The sequence below is a fragment of the Calonectris borealis genome, chromosome 3, assembly GCF_964195595.1.
Source record: "Calonectris borealis chromosome 3, bCalBor7.hap1.2, whole genome shotgun sequence".
In the NCBI taxonomy this organism is placed as follows: domain Eukaryota; kingdom Metazoa; phylum Chordata; class Aves; order Procellariiformes; family Procellariidae; genus Calonectris; species Calonectris borealis.
The window spans coordinates 91830162-91848229 of NC_134314.1; the positions used below are offsets into that span (position 1 = coordinate 91830162).

The 18068-nt window shown below is 37.2% G+C and overlaps 1 protein-coding gene across 1 annotated transcript in view; it reads right to left on the reverse strand.

Moving 5' to 3' along the window:
* Nucleotides 1–630: 630 nt before the first annotated feature.
* The window catches only part of STRN (striatin), a 71635-nt gene continuing 54197 nt past the window's right edge, over nt 631–18068 (reverse strand). The window contains 8 exon segments of the mRNA XM_075146640.1: nt 631–4916; nt 5003–5089; nt 6404–6511; nt 8845–8985; nt 12218–12385; nt 13312–13433; nt 14095–14142; nt 15167–15342. Of these exon segments, the coding sequence (XP_075002741.1) occupies nt 4747–4916; nt 5003–5089; nt 6404–6511; nt 8845–8985; nt 12218–12385; nt 13312–13433; nt 14095–14142; nt 15167–15342 (1020 nt within the window). The 3' untranslated portion in view covers nt 631–4746.

An 18068-nucleotide genomic window follows, 5' to 3' on the forward strand; every position in this document is an offset into this window, starting at 1 on the left:
GGTTCTGGCCACTTAACCTACTATCTATCCCCTACAGAGTTCGGCAAATGGTCTCCCTGCTTCCCTCGCTGTTCAGCACACAATCCAAATGACTGCTACCTACAGACCTTCAAAGTAAAAATACAAATAATCTCATTTGCAGATACTCCCACACTGCAGAAATTACTCGTGTTAGACCGCAAACCTGATGCTTCAGCAAAGAGGACTCCAAGGAAAACACTGCTATAGCCTCTTGCTGTACAGGCACAGGGACAACCACAACGGCTGCATTTTCCTCCTTAACCCATCTTACTAGGTTTTACCAGGTTTACTAGATATTTCACACAGGTGTCAATGAGGCTCCCTAGGACAGTCTGCAGACACTGCCAAACCACAGCCTGCAAATGCTTCCAAATACATATCTTGAAAGGCATTAAAAAACCCCCTAAAACTTGTTTATCTGATGGGTATGCCAGCTTTTTAATGTTTTGCTTCCTTTGGGATAGACTAACACTTCTGCCAATCAAACACTGCTCAAATGACTCATCAGTTTATGGAATTTGCTGCTCCCCAAAATTACATTGTTAAAACATGACGAAGGAGATGGGGAAAGGGGCATATGTGATCAAACAGGCATATTGAAAAAGGTGGTGTAACTAAGTCCTTTATCTCTTGCACATTTATTCAAAAGGACATGTTTCTGGTTACTTTAAAGTCACAACTACAAAATGGTGTTGTATGACCCAATCACAAAGCTGTACGGTGAACATCACACACTTACTCAAACACATTACATATGGGACTGCTTTAACGTAACATTATTTGAAATCATACAGCCTAAAAAAATAACCTACAGTATGTGGCATATAGTTGTACAGACTTCTTGCTGAAGAACATTTTTCATCAAATAAAGATGAATGAGACCCCAAAATATTCATCGGGAGATTTTCTTACACGTAATAACATCTTTTACTTGGTATGTCAAAAGTTTTCTCTTTGAGGCACAAAAATAAATGCAGACACTAGGATTTTGTAAGAGTGAAGAAAATGTTTTCCACAATATAATTATATCTAGAGCTTCCTCCAGGCTGCTCCAAATCATTTTGTGCAAGCATTTTGGTAACTGAATCAAATATGTGAAAGCAGACAGCACAGTGAAGTAAATCAGAAATAAAAATGAGAGTATTTAAAACTAGCAGACCAATTTTCAACATATGGAAGGACTGAAAATTCTCCCATTAAATTAGTTAGTAAAACCAAAATCAGTAGCGCAGGCTAACATACATAAAAAATTATGTAAGTTAACCATTAAAAAATGTACCATGTAAATTAGATATGGGAAAGATAGTAATGGTAAAATGCCATATACTGATATTGCACAAAAATGCTTTTTTGCAAGAATAAGCCTTAGGTCCAGTTTTGTTTACATCTTCAATAGATCTATGTATCACATTAATGAAAGTTACCAATTACATTGAACCAGGAAGAACCGCACATAAAAGGGAAAAAATAAAAATAATTTAGTGCCCTCAGAGATCAGAAGTTCAAAGTTTATAAAACCCAGGATAATCATGAAACAGGAATTAAGTATCTAGCTGCAAAAGAATCATAACAACATACTGAAAGTGAAGAAGAAACTTGAGAAACAGCAATGCTCAAAGTTATTTAAAACAGTTGTCAGAAATAAAGAAATACAATTTGGGTTTGTGAGACACTAGCCAGAAGACCAGAAGTTTGGTCTTCCTACACAGAAGCATCAAGTTACAGAGGAAAAAAACAAACAAAAACCACACTTAACAGATGACCTTCAGACTAAATCCAACAAATCATGCATGTGGAATGGTGTTGTGGGCACCAAGATATGGAGAACTGAGCTAAAAAGCTGAAAACACGAAAAAGTTGTGTAAAAAGAGCAGACTAAAAAATAGCTTGAAGAAAGTGGAAAGGCATGGAAATATACAGCTAGAACCAGTGCGTGCATGCAGATTCCAAATTACAAAGACGATGAGAAATATGTAAAATGGCACAAAACATGTGCTTGGAATACTGGCATGAAGTTACAAAAAAGAACTACTAAACATCATGTAAATCCTCCTGTCAGTGAGACGCAATCATTAAAATAATCTTCGAAAGGAAGCCTAATTGTTTAGAACATATATAAAACCTCACTGGCCAAGACAATATTAAAATGCACAAGTCTAAACTCCTGCTTTAGCAAGCAGATGGACTAGATAACCTATATAATTTTTTCATCCCTAACTCCTATGATGATGTTCAGAAGATCTGACAGGCTCATGCACAATACACTGCAGTTCTACAAGTATGTGAGCAAGTACAGTAAAAAGACATTGACATCAATTATGAAGACCAGCACAAAAATATATATACTCCACAACCCCTTTGTAAGGCTACATTTGTTTTGTTTTGTTTTTCAAAGGCACCTCATCCTCTAGCTATTGCCAGCTTTAAAAAAAAAATCACTTTTCAGTTTGAGCAAGAGCTCAATAGTGAGAAGGAAACATCTTTCAATTCACATTTGAACAGCCACTTCTTACATTCCAACTGTAATCAGAATGACAGTCTTTAAAAACAAGCATGCCGGCCTATTAGTTTTATGTACAGCAATTTAAACAACTGTAACTACATATTGTATTGGGTAAGCAAAAGCACAACATTCATTTCATACTCACACCATTATCCTTTGTATACACAAACTCAAGAGAACTCTTAATACTAAAACATTAAAATGCACCCATGGAGTCTTCCCTTACTAGACACATTTAATACATGTTTACAATATATATACACATATATAATATACATAACTTTTAGAATTTTTCAAATAAATCTTTGTAATTTCCTCTTCAAAAAGAAATAAAATGACACTGAAAGAATAGGAGACAAGTACACAGAACTCTCACAAAGTTGAACGCTCAGTTTTGCAGCCAAGTTTCCCCCTTTCCATCATAACCAAAACACTTTATAAAAACTAAATAATCTGAATTACTATTGTAGTCATCTGTTTCATGGTAAAAGTTCTAATCTTATCTATGGAAATATATTGCATATCAATATCATGAAGTGACATATCTGAATATTCTGAGCAATAAAAGGTATTCCAGGATATTTTAGCAGTAAATATAATGTGTTGCAGGCTCAAACAGCACAGGTCAACCTTTTATTCTAAATAATATAGTTGATTTAAACTCTGAGATCAGCTTCAAATGTGGTCCCATCCCCAAATGCCACTCTAAAAACAACACAGTCAAACCCTATATAGATATCTTTCAACAATTCCTTTTTAAAAAGTGTCAGTTTAAAGGTAAAGATTTATTTATCTGTTTCCAGTCTTAACCTCAGGCTGGTACGTGGAAGAGTTGCATTGGGTTCTTTCCTACTCACGTCAGCACCAGAAATCATCTCCAGCAGAAATTCCGCCTTCCATTCCCATTAGAGGAAAACACCAACTTCAGGCTTATGAGCAGTAATAACTCTGATGACGACAACAGAAAAGAATCCACTCACCTTCCTTTAAGAAGGGATAAATAGACTAAAAGATCGGATTAAAAGTTATTTGTCATTCAAATCAACAGAGAAGCTCTGAATAGATAAACAAAGCACATCTGTTGAGTAATTACAAGAAGCACTCATTCTTCAGGTAACCTAATCAATGGCACGATACACCCAGTGAAGCGGACAAGTTAAGAAGTTCCACAAATGCTGAAGTTGGGAAGTAGCAGAATCTCTGACACTGATGGAACTTTGTATAGTTCCCACCTATTGCACTAGTAGGACTTATACAAAGCATCAGGTATAGGTTTAATCTTCAAAAGAAGTATTTCACTGTTATCCTTAATGCCCAGAATGATACCCTTTTTAGCAGGAACAGAAAGTGAAGATGAACGTTTGATAGTTAAATTGTAAGACAGCTTCTTTGGAAAGCTTTGTGATAATTTCTTGTGCCAGATCTCCAAGAAAAAACATCATTATAAATCTGAATAAGTTAAATCTGCTACTGCAGTATATACAGACTGGTTCAGTCTGTTGTTAATTGGGACTAGACTAAAGGCTCAGCTTCTAGCCACACGCTAATACAGTCTTTAAAAAATTATATAAATTTTTTTGCAAACTAAATATTTACTGTATAACACAGAAGATGTAACAAAAACTTTACTGCATTTTAATTTATGTTAGTAATTTGCTTTCCTTTAACTGCATTTATCTTAGGCTAGCAGCCAGGTGGCTGAGATTAACTATCCGCTACCACTCTCAGAACAAGATCTACTTTATTAACGCAGTGCCTCTCACATGACACAGTAACGAGCATGTGAATTGACACTTTTTCCAGGTAATTTAATTTTAAGTACATTAAGATTCCTCACTGAGAAGCATCCTAGAAGTTTCCCTCTTTTCCTACTCCCTGATGCAATTAGACCCCTTCTTTCCAGTACTCTATTTTATTTATAGAGAATACATAGACCTAGTTTCACCCAAGGCCTGCCTGGACGAAAATTCACACCCTCTGAAATAAAAGCATTTCTTTTGTTTTTTAACTATTTGAAACTGAGAGTTTCCAAGCTCTCAGCACCAGCTGAGCTCACAGAAACCAGAACAAACATCAATTTAGAAAACAGCACCCTGCAAAACTAAACACTTACAAACATTCTCTGAATTATAGGGCAGGATAAGACGACTCATGCCCTCCTCTTCTCTTTTGTGCAGCTGGTTAAATGTATACAAAGCTAGAGTTGAAAGGGAAGCACTCTGTCATACGAACACTTTAGCAAGGGCATCTGCTCCTGCACTGGCAATATAACATTTGGAGGGGTGGAACGCCACATCATGAATGGACTCATCAAATTTTTTGCGATGAGCAGTAAATTCTTGGATGCAGGTCTTGCTTTCAAGATTCCACAAGCGAATCGAACAGTCATGACCTAAAGAAAGGGGAAACAGTTTTCTTTAAAATTCTCATGTCTGCCACCATTATGAGAAAAGGAGAACGAAATCTGAATGTACTTACTGCCAGACATCAAATACAAGCCATTAGGATCAACAGCTAAACTTGTAACTGCATCTAAGTGAGCTACCATGGAGTGGATCAGTTTTCCTTTGAAAGAAAAGATTTATTTAGGTTATTTTCTGTAATTCACTTTGTTATCTGTATTCACTGCTTTAAACCCTACCACAGCTCATCGTATAAATACAAGATCTTGTCCCATGATTGAATCATTAAAATTACGCAAGAAGTCATTCTTTTAATGTTTACAGACTCTGGAGAGCCACAGTACCAACATCACCAACTTCGTTAGACCTTTGTTTTTTGCGTGCAAAACCACCGTGAAGCTGCAATCACTGTGGATTTTTAAGTATCTGCCCCTTAAGTGAATTAAGCAAGTTCAGGAGTAAGATCTTGACTGGGAAGGAGGACAGGGGCTGAGTATACTAATAAGCAATGAATATAAACTACATAAGAATAAGGGATAATTTTAGTCAACTCAGAGAGAATTAATGTTCTATTACCACTTATTATAATTACAGTAATGATTTCACATTAAAAATAAGAAATCATGAGTCAAATGTGGTTTTTTTGTTGCAGAAGATAAAACAGAAAAAAAAAGAGTGGCTGTTTCCTCTACTATTTATTACAGAACTACATCATCAACCAAATTAGCTATTTTCAGCTTTTTCCTCAGCTTCCATTGGTCCTTCTTATTTAACATGCATCTGGGGAGTGGAAAACTTAAAATCAACAAGAATACTGAAAGATCTCAATTTATCTTTTAAGACAGTATGACCTGGAAGCAGAGAAGTCACAAACAGAATATTATCAGGATTCACAGTCAGAATACCAGATTAATACTACCATTCCTATCAAAAAGTCCTTTAAAACCTGAGAGATTTATAATTACACATCTCAGTGCGACTTTCACTACAAATAAGAAAAAGTATTATAAGCTGTCCGGCTGTTTCTGCAGAAGTGACAGATTTGGAGAAATACAGCGGATCAAATTGAGAGGGAACTTCTACCTCCAAGCCATCAGGCAGAGGTCTTGGAAGCACTAAAGGAATGCCAGAGCTTCCTGCTCTCACATCAAAATAACAATAGAAGAAACATGAATATAAACACATGAACATTTTAAAAAAGCTTCCTTTTCTGTTAAATATTGATAAACCCCATACATAAGGCATTTTAAAAGAACGGACAGAGAATGACGCAGATTCTTTATCACTGTGCCAATAAAGTTTTAACTGGGCTGGCAATCTTTGGGCTCTACTGGTGATGAGAAATTTCTGTTTCAAAGGATATACAATTCTTAACAACTCTCAGCATTTATGTGAATAATATTAATTATGATGAAATTCTGTTCATGTTTTATGTTATACAACCACTATGACTAGGACCTGCTGAAAAGCTGCATACCTGTATTGTTGTCGTAGAATTTGATGTGTCTGTCTTCATGAGCAGTGATACTAATTGGAAGAGTTGGATGGCTGATGACTCTGTTTATCTGACAGGAGGAACTGACTGCTAAGAAAAAAACCACACTATCAATACATGTAAATTGCTAAGTTCTTTGAAAGATTGCTACCAAGAAATAAACATGTAATCAATCTTACCTGCAAAATAATTCTCACCTTTATATAATGGAAACTCTCAACTAGCACCTTATGTAATGTGGTTTACTCTAAAATACTTTCCAAATTACACACACACAGAGGCATATATAAACCATATGTATGAGTGTAAATACAAACAAATAAGGTCCAACTTTTGGCCACGGTTTGCGCATCAGGCAAGAACATGAAGCCAAAAACTGAGTGAAAATACCTTCTTTGCACTTCCCCACCTCCACATGCCTCCTCTGGTCAAGCCAAACTTTCTTCATAACATACAGACAGTACAGGAAAATTAACATTGCAGGCAGCATGTTTCCAAGCAAACAGGATCCTGTGCCCTCACCCTTACAGAGCAAAACCCACCTACTATTATTTGATATACATAGATTAAAATTCGTATTGAAGAAAAGGATGCTAGGTTATTCATAGGAGAGCTATTTTCCTAGCCTTCAAGAATCTTGAAATATCATATATATATCTACACACACACAAAAAAAGTATGGGAGTTTTTTTGATTAGAAATCTAGGCATTGCTGTGATGCACAGATAGTCCAAGAGTGGTCTTAAGAGGCATAGATTACCACAAAAAAACAAGTAGTCACTCCACAGAACATCAAAATACAGTTATCTCCTTTCATGTGGGAGTTGACTGTTTTTAGTTAAACTGCTACCAATGAACCCTCGCATCATCTAATAAAAATTCTTACTAAAATAAACAAAATAGAATACTACTATAGGATCACTTGCTACCAAGGTGATAAAGACTTCAATTTACGTCATTCTATAAAAATCTGAACCTTCAAGTAGTGAGTGTCAGCATCCACAGGACACTTAAAAATTACGAAAGTGTAAATTAAGGAAAAACACATCCATATTAATAAACCCCCTTAAAAGCACATGAGACTGCATCACATCCAGCTATCCTCACAGTTTTAAAACGCCAAGCAGAGTGAGACTTATACTGACCAGCGGAGTCCCTAAGTAATGGTGGTAGGGCATTTCAGGCAAGTCATTTTCCTCTGGCCTAGTTCTTGTAGAAATAATTATATATTTTTTTTTTAAATATATGTAAGCTTTATAGTACTTTTACATAACTAAAGATACTAAACAGGGACTGCTGGTTGCCATACTGCAGTCTCATTTTCTTAAAGGAATATTATTGAATACAGTAAAGAGGAGGAGGTGAAAAAAAATAGAAGAAAAAAAAAAAGAAGAAAGGTAACATCCACTGAATAGATAACTGATTTAGGACTATTTTTTCAGACAGGAACAAAGATGTAGGTTAAAAAAAGAAATCCTGCACAGCAAAGAATAATATAAAGAAGGGAGATGGCACTTTCCATTCCCTCTTATAAAATGACAGTCATTCAACTATTTTAAAACAGACAAGCAAACCCAACAAGAAGGACTTACTCCCTTTTAAAAATATAATTAGACAGTAGAATTCACTGACATAAAACTTTTAAGGGAAAAAATTATCAAAATTTTTAAAAAGACCAAACGTTTATGTTGTTATCAGGTTACCACTTTGGCCTGAATATGAAACCTCATGCTTCAGCTCATTCTCGTCTTTTTCCTAATGCTGGGGTGAAATAATTTACTGATAGCAGGCTCCTTACAGTTTCCTCTAAAACTTCTGATATGGGCCACTGCCATGATCCAAGGCATTACATGGGACTTTGTGAATACTCTTCCACCTTTGCTTTTCTCCTACAGTAAAAACTTCAACTAAAGCCCAACTGCAAATGAGCCAAAAGTGAATATAAAACTTAGAAAAGGGATACCTCTGAGGACAAATAAAAAAGAAACCACACACACACTCCCAAATTTTTAATAAATTCAACTTTAGATTTTCCTGATATTACCTCTATCTTGCAATTTTGGACTGAAGAGAGAATGGAAATCTTGAAGCTACAGTGATCACTGGGCTCTAATTAATTAAAAAAACCTGTGCTTTTCCTTGTGCTACTGTTCCTTGAAGAGGAATTCAGACAGTGTGGGCTTGTTTCTTCTACCTTCTTTCAAAAGTATGTGCACTGTTCTGCTATGGAAATACCCACAAGGTCTGTTGTAGTAGTGATAATTTGCCGTTACATCTCAAAACACAGCTTGTAACATAATTAATGTTATAATTTATCATGACACTCCATAATTGTTTGGAAGCATTGAAATGACTATCAACAGTATCAACCTTAAACAAGAAATTTTTTTGTTTCTGTTTTTTTTTTTTTTTTTGATACATACTAGTATCTACACTGGATTCCAGGGTAAGAATTCGTTGCCGTGTCTCCATGTTAAAAATGCTAGTGTGTCCACTGTTAAATGATGCTACCATGAGGCTTGGGTCACTGCTCACAAGATCTACTGATGAAGGGATTCCCATTTCTAGAAAACAATGTAGAGAACATTTTCATAAGATTTAGTTGATGTAAGAAAACAAAAAAAACCCACCCAAAAATCCAAACCAGTAAGCATTTTAGTATCAAAAGGGTCATGATTATGAAAGGAAATGTTACATTTTAAAATCTACATTATACCAATCTAAATAGATTGCCCTGCATGATCACTATTTTAATCCTATTTTTCTGATATGCGTCTCAACAACATTCTTTACTAAGATGCTGTATCCAGAACTGCAGCTGGACAGAAATCTACTTGAAATTAAGAAAGTAAGAACTCCCTGCCCCCTTTTCCTTCCTTTAACTGTAAGAGCAATTCTCAACCAAACCTCCATTGCATCGAGTAAGAGGACATGAAATTGAAGTGGTAAAATCATTTACATGACAGATGATTAACATTATTATTAACCTCGGCAAATTCAGAGCTTAAAAAAAAACCCCAAAGCTTTCCAGGTGCAAATTTTATATGCTGACACTGTCAGCACAGGAAGTTACATAAATACATTATAAACTCATATTACAAATGAGCTTCTTCCATCCTGCCTATTATGGTATACATCCGATCTCCTTACACTGTAGCAATCTGAACACTGCAGGACAGAAGGCCAAATCAGCAGAGCTTGGGTACAGGAAATATTCCTTAGAATTTTTCTCCTCGAATGTCCTGTTCACCACCCGTTATGTGAAAGAACAACACTGGCTGCAACAGATGCCAGGAGGAGGAGGAAGAAGTAGAGAGTGAGACACTGAATGTTAAGCAGCCTAATGTCCATGGATCCAAATAATACAGGAATATCATCACCTCTCTCTAAACCTAAGATTCATGCGAGAAATATCTTTCTTGGACACACAACCTCAGAAACGTTGCTCAGGAATGCTGGTACTTACCTACAGGTACTCAAAAAAAGCCAAAAAGGATTGGTGTGAGAAGAAAACATGTATTGTTTCTGAAGTGGCCTTTTGTACCACTTCCATGCCTGCTTATCTGCAGCTTCCCGATAAGCCTACAATGGTTAATCTAAAGGACTTAAATGGTGACTGCTAGATATTTTAGAGAGTTTGTTCAAGGTTCTCAATGAGCCATAGGAAAACTCAGTTTCAAAGGAGGATCTCTGAATTTCACAACTGTGTTTCATTCCAGTTTGGAACATAAAAGCCCAAAGATTAGCTCTGTGAGGCAAGACTACTCCCCCTTCCCCCTTAATTTAATAATTAAAACCAAAACCAAAAGCAAACAAAAAACAAAACAAAAAAACCAACCAACCAACCAACCAACAAAACCAAACCAAAACAAAAAAACACTACCAGGAAGTTTCCAAAGTAGACAGGTAGGCGAGTTGGCAGCAAACCAGTTATGTTTTTCACAGAACCCTGCAGTTCTAAACTAAATAATCTATCAACTCCATAAATAGAACTAAAATACGTGAAACATTTCTATTTTGCTCAGCCTAATTTAATAAAAAGTAATGGCAGATCTGACCAGCTTTACACCATAATTCAGTAACTGTTCAGTGGCATTCTCCAAGGGTCGGTATCGGGACCAGCAGCGCTGTTTAACATCTTCATCAGCGACATGGACAGTGGGATTGAGTGCTCCCTCAGCAAGTTTGCCGACGACACCAAGCTGTGTGGTACGGTCGACATGCTGGAGGGAAGGGATGCCATCCAGAGGGACCTGGACAGGCTTGAGAGGTGGGGGCCCGTGCGAACCTCATGAAGTTCAACAAGGCCAAGTGCAAGGTCCTGCACGTGGGTTGGGGCAATCCCAAGCACAAATACAGGCTGGGCGGAGAATGGATTGAGAGCAGCCCTGGGGAGAAGGACTTGGGGGTGTTGGTTGATGAGAAGCTCAACATGACCTGGCAATGTGCACTTGCAGCTCAGAAAGCCAACCGTACACTGGGTTGCATCAAAAGCAGTGTGACCAGCAGGTTGAGGGAGGTGATTCTCCCCCTCTACTCCACCCTCGTGAGACCCCAGCTGGAGTACTGCGTTCAGCTCTGGGGCCCCCAACATAAGAAGAATATGGACTGGTTGGAGCAAGTCCAGAGGAGGGCCATGAAAATGGTCAGAGGGCTGGAGCACCTCTCCTATGAAGACAGGCTGAGAGACTTGGGGTTGTTCAGCCTGGAGAAGAGCAGGCTCCAGGGAGACCTTATAGCAGCCTTCCAGTACCTGAAGGGGGCCTACAAGAAAGCTGGAGAGGGACTTTTTACAAGTGACAGGACAAGGGGTAATGGCTTTAAACTGTGAGAGTGTAGATTTAGATATGACATAAGGAAGAAATTCTTCACTGTGAGCGTGGTGAGGCACTGGAAGAGGTTGCCCAGAGACGTTGTGGATGCCCCATCCCTGGAAGTGTTCAAGGCCAGGCTGGATGGGGCTTTGAGCAACCTGGCCTAGTGGAAGGTGTCCCTGCCCATGGCAGGGGGGTTGGAAACTAGATGATCTTTAAGGTCCCTTCCAACCCAAACCATTCTATGATTCTATGATTATGCCGAAGCTTATTTTGCCTCAAAGTTGTTCTGAAGAGTAAGGAACTGTCTCGGTTCATGGGTTGCCTTTAGGACCACCAGCTCTAAGAGAGTTTGGCAATGTCAACGGGCTCATTCTAGAGCACCTACTCAAACAGCAACTTCAAGAAATTAGGCTCTAAACAATAGGATTTTGATTTGTGCATGACACTTCATTAACTAAATTCAAAGGACTGTATTTTTTCAACTAGCAGTGTTTAGGATGACTAGGTTATTGGTATTTAGTTAATGTGCAAACTCAGAAATTCAACTGAAATCTCTGTGTTAGAGACACAAGGAATACGATCTGAGAAGGTACAATGACACTGGCCTGAGCTGAAGCACTAGCTACTCCGAACCTCTGTTGGGGGAAGAAAGGGCTTTTTATTCTGGACAAACCAAAAGCAAGAGCCTAATGGAAACTCAGCTTGAATCTGAACTATGGAGTTGATACATTATACTCCATGGTTCTAGTAACATCAGCAGATCATCTGCAGCAGTTGGCTTTTAGATGTCCCTCTGTGTGTAGGTATCTATTCAGCTGGTGTCAAAGGAGAACGGACCCAAAATTTACTCTTCCCGAAAACATTCATAAAGATATAAAATCCAGTAAAACAAACAAGAAGGATATCTATTCAGTAGCCAAAATTATGGCAGTCTGCACAGTGATGCTCATGAACTTTAAGGTAGGGCAATTTTCTGTACCTTGATTATCATTAAATATATTGAGAGCTGGAGCAATTTCTGTAGCTTTCCATAGACGTATAGTGCCGTCTGCTGAACAGGACAGCAAACGCTGGTGTGCTCCACTGTAAACCAGACCCCACACTGCATCGGTATGGCCTACAAAAGCACCTCTTAGAACAGAAGGATCTGTGAACAAAACACAACAAACCACATTTCAAAACAAAATTTGAATTAAGTCAATAGTTCTATCCTGGTCTGTGTTTATGAACCAACCTTAAGAAGCTAGTCCATAAAAAAAACCAAGACCAATCAGGTCATAGCAATATAGAAGTCTCAGTTATTCTTGTATGAAGATGCTTGAAATTCATGACCATATGTGGCATTCAGTTATCCAGTTTACAACTAATGAAACAAAACAAAGTTTCAGCAGAAGGGACAGTATCAAAGTTGGCAAAACACATTTTGATTTTAAAATTCACTCTCAAACAGCCGTTAATGGCACATCAGTCCCTTTTTTCCAAAAGCCAGCTTTGAGGCCAACCGCATCTGAAGCTACGAGAAGTTAAAAATGTTTTCAAACACAGACACAAAGCTGACATCCATTCAGATCTCGTAAATCTTACTGAACTGCGCCGTTTTAGCTGTTTGCAGACAACATTAACAGCTTTGGTCTTAGACTATACAACCTCTTTTTATCTCAACTGCAGAGATTTGTTGAAGGAAAGAACATTAAAATACACGTTTGCTGTACTTGCCAATTATCAGGTTTAGTCCTGTAATTTTTCAATCTAGCTGTTTCTCAAAATTGTGATGAGATCAAGGCCTTTTTTAAGAAAATGACAAATGTTATCTTCTCATCAACCAGCATTAGTATTACAAAAATTTTTCTAAATTTTACAGTTACAATTTTACAGTTTACAATTTTGTAAGAATTAGTTTTACAAAAATCTTTTACTTTATTTTTTACTTTACTTTGTAAAGTAAAGCCAACATTCAATTTTCTCTTTTAAATTTTCGAAGAAGTATTACCTACAAATTGTACTATTTTAGCCACATAACATTAATGTCACTAAGCGTATCATTTCACTGGTGTGTGTGTGACAGCAACGTACCATAAGAGTCATAGGGGTCGATGTTCGGGTTGGTTGTATTCCAGCCATGAATGAGGCCATCTGTTCCTCCACTGTAACACTGTTCACCATTACTGCTCATCACTACACAGAGCACTGGTCCACTGGAAGAACCCCCCCCAAAGAAATGTTGACTATTAATATTTCTATTATGTGTCAACGGAATCTTCAACTTCCCTGTTAGATACGATTCACTTGCTGCACGGACTGCAACAAAAATTCTGCATATTCAGATTAGATGCTACAACACTTCCCACAAAAAAAAGCCTCCGCAATATTTGGTAATGTAACTACAATCAGGACAATTTAATCATTATGCACATGAAATGTGAGAAGTGTCACACTTCTAAACTATAGGCTTTGTTATTTTGCATAAACAGCTTTTTTCCCTTTTTTAAAGATCTAAGGCTCTTTCATGAAACCGATTCAGTTGATTTTAATTCACTGCAAACAGCTTCATTCTACAGATTCACATATCTGACAAAAAGGTAAGAGCTGCAATGACGAACAGAACACCTAATTGAATTTGAACTGTATAATTTGTAGATTTTTCTTTTTAACACTGTGGTGTACCTAGCTCCAGAGATGATTAATTATGCAGAAAGGAGATGAACATATGCAGATATTTTAAATAACATGGGAACTAAAAGCATCACATGAAATCACTAGTTGACAAGATGGAAATTACTTTTTAAAAAAATTCTGTGTCTGCTTAAAAATCACATATTTCTCAAAATATGACAAGGTTTCTCAGAAAATACTCACTTATGTGCTCTGAAGGTATATATTGGCTCTACATCAAGAGAAGCACTCCTAAATGAAGTATAAGAAAATGTTAATACGTATTTGATCTTACACAATGCTTTACAAAAATGTTCCAGAACTGTTAAACTCTTAAAATCACTGCTACAACTTTTGAAGTGTTTCTCCCACAACTTCCTCTCCCAACATGATTTTTCATAAGTCTAGGAATTCTTTGCATTCTTTCAAAATATGATAGGATTTGTTTGGTTTTGGTTTGGTTTTTTGTTTAAAGACCTTCAAGGTAGAGAGTCCACAAACTCTCACACACCAATCAAACCAGTAGGTAGGTACATCAATGGTGGGGAAGGAGTGGAGAGCCGTCAGTATCACATGGAATATATCATTAAGTGTTCCCAATCCCTATCAGAGGAAAGGAGCTTATGACACCTTGTTTTCATACCAATGCTGTAGCACAGTTACAAACCACTTCAAAAACTGCTGCTCTGGACTTTACCAACCAGGTGGCTATTACAGCCTGCAGGAAGACCACATGCTTTGCCCAGTCCTCCTAAAAGGTATGATGTACTCCTTTACTATATTAGCCCTGCTAAGAATTTGCTCTCATTTCTGCAAATCCCCAGCAACACGCAAGAGACAATGTACAAAGGAACCTAGCAACACCTCTGTCAAAGCTTAAAGCTGTACACATGCATATGCATATATGCGTATACATATATATGCATATATATAAATGCATTTTTATACATTTATATACACATGCAAGCACACTAACAGGCCACATCCAAATATTTTCACTAGTAAATTCATTTGCCATGTTATCTACAAGGAAAATATAAAAAAGTGAGTGGTTTTCATTTTCACAAACAAAACACATTCACAAATATGCATGGATTTCTTCTGGCACTCTTTAAAAGTCTCAATACTTCTCTCAGAGCTTGTTTTCCTACTCTTAAATTCAAGGAACAATTTACACTAACTCCAAGGGCCATCCAGTGAAGCGGCATCTACAATTTTTTTTTCTTCATAAATGAAAATGGTTTTTGAAACAAAGCAAAAAAAAAAATCATCTTACTTTTTTGCTGGGGCTGTTTTTTGTAAATTCCACATTTTTAATGTATGGTCCTCTGAAGCTGTTATTAAGACTGGTTCAACTGGATGAAAAGCGAGACCTCTTATTCCATCAAAGTGGCTTCTTAATGTGAATTTGGGGTTCCAAGTCTTTCTCAACGCATCCTTATTGTTTGCTATCTAATAAAAAAAAATGCCAAACTTACAATTAATGTGGAAGGCACAAGGAAAGAAAGAAATCAGAAATTTAGTTTGGCATTTTCAGAAGATGTCAAATTACCTCACCCACTTTTCATAACAACCTGCTCTTGAGCAAAAGTCCATTTAACACTGATCAGACAATTCAAAATGAGAACGAAGATAGATGTATTCCACAAAGGCAACAAGTAATGTATCCAAAGTAATATTCCTCTGCAAATCTGAAATACTCCAGATTCTTAACTGTCTGTTAAGTTACACAATTTAAAAGCTGAAAAGTACCTTTCTGACTGATACTGCTGTGAACTCAGTTTGGTATTTGAAAGCTTATCTACACCTACTGGCTCATTCATTTACACTAGGCCTGACTCAATCAAACTATGGTTCCTGAATATCCAAAGTACCACTGACGTGGCATCTCTGAAGTAAAGATCTAAGAGAAACAGAGAAGCGTATAGCAGCACAGAAAGGAACACAATCTAACTTACTCACCTAAGGCAACACAAGCTCTGTAATAATGCAAGACAAGTAAAGCTTGCCAGGAAAAAAAAAAAAAAAGGCAAAAAGGACTTGGCTACACACTAAAAATACAACTGGCAAGCAATAAGCTATCGTATATACGCATAAAATTATGTGGCAATAAATGCATTTTTAGCAGATCCAGAAAAAAAGCCCTTAAAAAAATAACAGTTACTTCAACATTGCTCCTCTGAACAAATGTTGATGTAAAATGCTGAACAGACTTTTATCACTCTGTCAGCCAACACTGCCATGGTTAAATTTACCTTCCCATAACCACTGCTGAGAGTGGTTATGCAAAACCAGGAAAACAAACAATTGTAACTCAAATATTGTTGATTTCATTATGTTGAAAGCTACAGATAATCCCAAATAATTTAGTCTTATTAAGAGCAAAGAAGAGACAACTGTTTTGAGCCACTTCAAGAATCTACATTTTATTCTGGAATGTGGGGAGGAAAAAAAAAACCCACTAAAAAGGTTTAAGAATAAAAGTGCTTTTTCTTAAGTTTTGTTACTTCTGGATTTAGTAATAAAAAATATGCTTCAATTAAGAGGTTCTGTAGATTTTAAACAATGAGAAAGGAGTCGTAACAAACAGCAGGTTTAGTCTCATCATATTTCTTAGTAATTATGTACTGTCTGCTCAGGGAGACAGCTCAGTTTCCCTGCCAGTTTACTGAGCTGAGTTGGCTCAACAAGGGAACAGTCAAACGCTGGAGCTGGTGCAAGGATGGGGCAGGACTGCAAAGTTAGCAGCTCTGGCAGATTTTCTGGAGATTGGCCAAGAAAGTCTCAGCAAAAAGGGTACAAGACATACCGAGTATCACAGATACCTGGAGAGGAATTTGGTTGCCTCAACACAGGCATCTAATGCAGATTAGGTGACGGAGGGAACCCTGCCTGCCCTCCAGCTGCCATACCAGCAGTACAGGTCCTGTGTCACATCTGCGAAAGCCACACAGACGCCTCAGACGGCCTAACAGTGTATGCCAGTTCTGGCAGGATAATATTCTCCATTTGCTTCTCATTCATTTAAAGACGTTCTTTCAAAGGAGTCCAAGATGATTAGCTTATAAATTGGGAAGTAGAGGGCAGTCCCAGCCAGCAGACCACACCAGTGGCAGAGGTGGAAATAGATCCTAGCCCTGATACACCACCTGCACCACCATCACTCCTCTTCACCCACCAGCCCCTCACAAGCTGTGAGAGGCTGGGTTACTAACTCGGTAGCCAGCCTCCTTGTCTCTTTCCCCTCTAAAATACAACAGTAAGGTAGTCTGAGACTTGAAAAGCAGAGGTGGGGGAGGCGGGGGGAAGAAAGGATGTTCAACCCCAAAATTAGCACCTGATCTGGATTTGCCAGTAATAGTAAATATCTGTGTCTATACAGACAACTTGAAAACTCCAGAAACAGCAATGATACGCAACCAGGATTATGGACAATTCTCTTGTTCAAAGTTGCAGGAAATCAAGCAAGAGCCTACTGCAAAGTCCAAAACCTCCAAGTCAGTACACAACATTAAATGTAATGATTGTGTAGTTCAGATACTCTTATGTACAGTACTCAGTCTATTATCATTTTATGAAGCTTCCTAATCTACCCAAATTAGGGAAAAAAAACAGAACCAACTAAAGTGAACATTTGTTAAGACAACAATGTGCAAAGAAAGCAAAAAGAAAATATAAACTTAAGAGAGTATTGGCTAGCAATCTGGGAAATTTCATCTTGTTAGATATTCTAAAAACTTACCCACAGAAGGAAAATTTTCTTTTTTAAATAATAAATTCATAATCTCCATTACCAAGTAAAAACCATTATTTAATTTACAGACAGCCAAAGCAACATGTAAAAACTTAAACCATGAAATGAAGTAGGCTAATGCTGCCATGTTTTAGAAGAAAAGAATCCAGTAAAAGTGTCAGTGGGAAGAAAGGGAGTGAAAATAGGAAAGTGTCTGCAACTCTTCAGAACAAATACATTTAAAGACTGACTCACAGGCAATCTTTCCACTTCATTCTCCATATGATTCAAAATTGACACTTAAAAAAACATACTAAATTTCCACTAATCCTACTTGATTGACATTTGGCAGTCCAAAATAAAAACATATTATATTATTTATAAGCTAAACTTCCAGTGAAATTTGAAATGGAAAAACTAGCCTTTCATTTTGCTTCAATAAAGA